General features: G+C 44.9%; 1 protein-coding gene across 1 annotated transcript in view; it reads left to right on the top strand.

Moving 5' to 3' along the window:
- LOC114555160 (rapamycin-insensitive companion of mTOR) overlaps nucleotides 1-5,000 on the top strand; it is a 51,776-nt gene that overhangs the window by 29,215 nt on the left and 17,561 nt on the right. Inside the window, exons 18-21 of the mRNA XM_028577349.1 lie at nucleotides 451-552; nucleotides 1,296-1,342; nucleotides 2,400-2,535; nucleotides 3,741-3,940. Coding sequence (XP_028433150.1) covers nucleotides 451-552; nucleotides 1,296-1,342; nucleotides 2,400-2,535; nucleotides 3,741-3,940 — 485 coding nt within the window. The remainder of the gene's footprint in view (nucleotides 1-450; nucleotides 553-1,295; nucleotides 1,343-2,399; nucleotides 2,536-3,740; nucleotides 3,941-5,000) is intronic.

Genomic DNA, 5,000 nt, shown 5'->3' with positions numbered 1-5,000 from the left:
CCTATTAGGTGAGATCACATTGTATGGTCACTTATTCCTAATATACTTCTATCATACTTCTATATCTCCTATTAGGTGAGATCACATTGTATGGTCACTTATTCCTAATATACTTCTATCATACTTCTATATCTCCTATTAGGTGAGGTCACATTGTATGGTCACTTATTCCTAATATGAACTGTTCCACATGAAACCTTAAATGCAGGACATTGATTGCATGAGATGAAGTGTGTCTGTATGAGTTTGTAAATGGCAGCTTGTGCCCTTTTGTAGTGTGTTCATACTCTATCTGTGTGTGTGTGTGTGTGTGTGTGTGTGTGTGTGTGTGTGTGTGTGTGTGTGTGTGTGTGTGTGTGTGTGTGTGTGTGTGTGTGTGTGTGTGTGTGTGTGTGTGTGTGTGTGTGTGTGTGTGTGTGTGTGTGTGTGTGTGTGTGTGTGTGTGTCCAGGACACAGAGGAGGCTCTGATGCTGAACCTGAGAGACAGTCAGATCCTCAACCACAAGCAGAACCTGGAGTGGAACTGGCTGCTGATCGCCACCATCCTAAAGGTCAGCATGTCACTTCCTCATACACACACACACATACCTATACACTCACTCACACACATACACTCACACACACATATACACTCACACACATACCTATACACTCACTCACTCACTCACTCACTCACACACATACACTCCTCACACACAAACACACATATATATACACACACACACATATACACTCACACACAGACTCACACACACATATACACAGATACACTCACACACACACATATACACACACAAACACACACATACATACACTCACACATACACTCACACACACACATACACACACACACACATACACACATACACATATACACACACATATACACACACACATATATACACTCACACACACATATATACACTCACACACACACATATACACATACACTCACTCACACACACACACACACACATACTCACTCACACACACACACACACTCACTCACTCACACACACACACACACATATATATATACTGTACATACACAGACTCACACACACACACACACACACATAGAGACACACACACACACATATATACACTCACACATACATACACAGACTCACACATACACACACACACACACACACACACACACACATAGACACACACACACACACACACACACACATAGACACACACACACACACACACACACACACACATAGAGACACACACACACCCTTCCAGTGCTGCCTGTCTGATGTGTAAATGTTGTCTTCTCTCCCAGTGGCCCCACGTAAACCTCAGGAACAACAAAGACGAACTAATGCACAAGTAAGACTCTTCGTATTGTCGTAAGAATGAATGTGTGGATTAATGAATGAATGGATGAATGTGTGGATGAATGTGTGGATTAATGTCTGGATGGATGAATGTGTGGATGAATGTGTGGATTAATGTCTGGATGGATGAATGTGTGGATGAATGTGTGGATTAATGTCTGGATGGATGAATGTGTGGATTAATGACTGGATGAATGAATGTGTGGATTAATGACTGGATGAATGAATGTGTGGATTAATGACTGGATGAATGAATGTGTGGATTAATGACTGGATGAATGAATGTGTGGATTAATGACTGGATGAATGAATGTGTGGATGAATGTGTGGATTAATGTCTGGATGGATGAATGTGTGGATGAATGTGTGGATGGATGAATGTGTGGATGAATGTCTGGATGGATGAATGTGTGGATGAATGTGTGGATTAATGTCTGGATGGATGAATGTGTGGATGGATGAATGTGTGGATTAATGACTGGATGGATGAATGTGTGGATGGATGAATGTGTGGATGAATGTCTGGATGGATGAATGTGTGGATGAATGAATGTGTGGATGGATGAATGTGTGGATGAATGTGTGGATGAATGTCTGGATGGATGAATGTGTGGATGGATGAATGTGTGGATGAATGTGTGGATGAATGTGTGGATTAATGTCTGGATGGATGAATGTGTGGATGAATGTCTGGATGGATGAATGTGTGGATGGATGTGTGGATTAATGTCTGGATGGATGAATGTGTGGATGAATGTGTGGATGGATGGATTAATGGATGACATGTTTTGTCTCTAAAACAAGGATCAGTGTTCCCCAAAAAGCTCAATGTCTTCTTCTGTCCACATTTTGAGGAACTAGAACACACTCTCATTTAACAAGCTCCCTCTTTGTGTGTGTGTGTGTGTGTGTGTGTGTGTGTGTGTGTGTGTGTGTGTGTGTGTGTGTGTGTGTGTGTGTGTGTGTGTGTGTGTGTGTGTGTGTGTGTGTGTGTGTGTGTGTGTGTGTGTGTGTGTGTGTGTGTGTGTGTGTGTGTGTGTGTGTTGCAGGTTTGTGCGTCGGCTGCTCTACTTCTATAAGCCGAGCAGTAAACTGTATGCAGCGCTGGCGTTGGATCACCCGAAGGCTCGCCAGCTCACCGTGGTCGGCTGTCTGTTCATCGAGTTCCTCATGGAGTCAGACGAGGTCAGAGACACACACACACATAGATACACACACACACAGACACACACACAGACACACACACACAGAGACACACACATAGATATAGATACACACACACACACACAGATACATACACACACAGATACATACACACACAGAGACACACACACAGATACATACACACACCGAGACACACACGCAGATACATACACATACAGAGACACACACACAGATACATACACACACAGAGACACACACGCAGATACATACACATACAGAGACACACACAGATACATACACACACAGAGACACACACACAGATACATACACACACAGAGACACACACACAGAGACACATACACACACAGAGACACACACACAGATACATACACACAGAGACACACACACAGAGACACATACACACACAGAGACACACACACAGATACATACACACACAGAGACACGCACACACACAGAGACACACACACAGAGATACACAGAGACACATACACACACACAGAGACACACACAGAGACACACACACAGAGATACACAGAGACACACACACACAGAGACACACACACAGAGATACACAGAGACACACACACAGAGACACAGAGACACACACACACATAGATACACACACAGACACACACAGACACACAGAGACACACACACACATAGATACACACACAGACACACAGAGACACACACACACATAGATACACACACACACAGAGAGACACAGAGACACACACACAGAGACACACACACAGAGACACAGACACACAGAGACACAGACACACACACACAGACACACAGAGATACACACACACAGAGACACAGACACACACACACACAGAGACACACACACAGAGACACAGACACACAGAGACACAGACACACACACACAGACACACAGAGATACACACACACAGAGACACACACACACACACACAGACACACACACACAGAGACACAGACACACACACACACACACACACACACACACAGACACACAGAAACACAGACACACACAGACACACACAGACACAGACACACACACACACACACAGACACACACACAGACACACACACAGAGATACACACACAGACAGTGTTTTTGACACTTTCTTCGACATTCTGTCCCTTTTTGGGTCTTATTTTGAACCCTTTTCTAACTTATTTTTGGGATTCTGTTAGCGTTGATGGTTTTCCCCCCCCAGGACGGCCAGGGGTACCTGGAGGACTTGGTGCGGGACATGGTCTCGTGGCTGTCGGCCTCCTCGGGGCTGAAGCCCGAGCGCTGTCTCCAGAGCAACGGGCTGCTCACCACGCTCAGCCAGCACTACTTCCTGTTCCTGGGGACCTTGTCTGCACACGCACACGGAGTCAAACTGCTGGAGAAGGGTGGCCTGTTCCAGAGGTACACACACACACACACACACACACACACACACACACACACACACACACACACACACATATCTACACACGCACACAGAGTCAAACTGCTGGAGAAGGGTGGCCTGTTCCAGAGGTACACACACACACACATACACACACACATACATACACACATCTACACACACCTGCACACACCTACACACACACACACACACATCTACACACACACACACACACACACACACACACATCTACACACACCTGCACACACACACGGAGTCAAACTGCTGGAGAAGGGTGGCCTGTTCCAGAGGTACACACACCTACACACACACACACACACACATCTACACACACCTACACACACCTGCACACGGAGTCAAACTGCTGGAGAAGGGTGGCCTCTTTCAGAGGTACACACACCTACACACATCTACACACACATACACACATCTACACACTCATACACACACCTACACACACCTACACATCTACACACATACACACCTGCACACGGAGTCAAACTGCTGGAGAAAGGTGGCCTGTTTCAGAGGTGGGGGGGGGGCTGATTTGACTTGTTGAATCGGCCAGCGAGCAGTTGGATTCAATTAGAGCTGATATCGTGATATCGTGAGATGAGACTAGATATCGTCTTAGATTTTGGATATCGTGATATCGTGACAATAGAGAGCCAAAGTCCCGCCCCCTTCTACTTCCGGTCCATGGGACCTTATCTTTCGAAAAAATATGAACGAGGGTCATTGGAGAGATAATAATTATCTTTTGATCCAGCTTGAATTGAGCCATGGATTACAAATTTGGTGTTTTTAAATGGTCAATTTAAAACATTATTTTTCAACCGAAAATGTTGAAATGTTGAAGTATAAGACTGAAAATACGTCATTAGAAAGACTACAAACTTCATGGATGACGTCTCTCTGAAGCTACGATGTCTGTGTGTATCGTACCTGTGTGTGTGTGTGTGTGTGTGTGTGTGTGTGTGTGTGTGTGTGTGTGTGTGTGTGTGTATCGTACCAGGATGTAACGTTACTCTAATGATCAGAGGATCTCTCTCTTTC

This window comes from Perca flavescens, chromosome 5 (assembly GCF_004354835.1).
Source record: "Perca flavescens isolate YP-PL-M2 chromosome 5, PFLA_1.0, whole genome shotgun sequence".
NCBI classification, from domain to species: domain Eukaryota; kingdom Metazoa; phylum Chordata; class Actinopteri; order Perciformes; family Percidae; genus Perca; species Perca flavescens.
The sequence above is the reverse complement of the archived record's forward strand: the minus strand, read 5'-3'. Positions and strand labels throughout refer to the sequence as shown.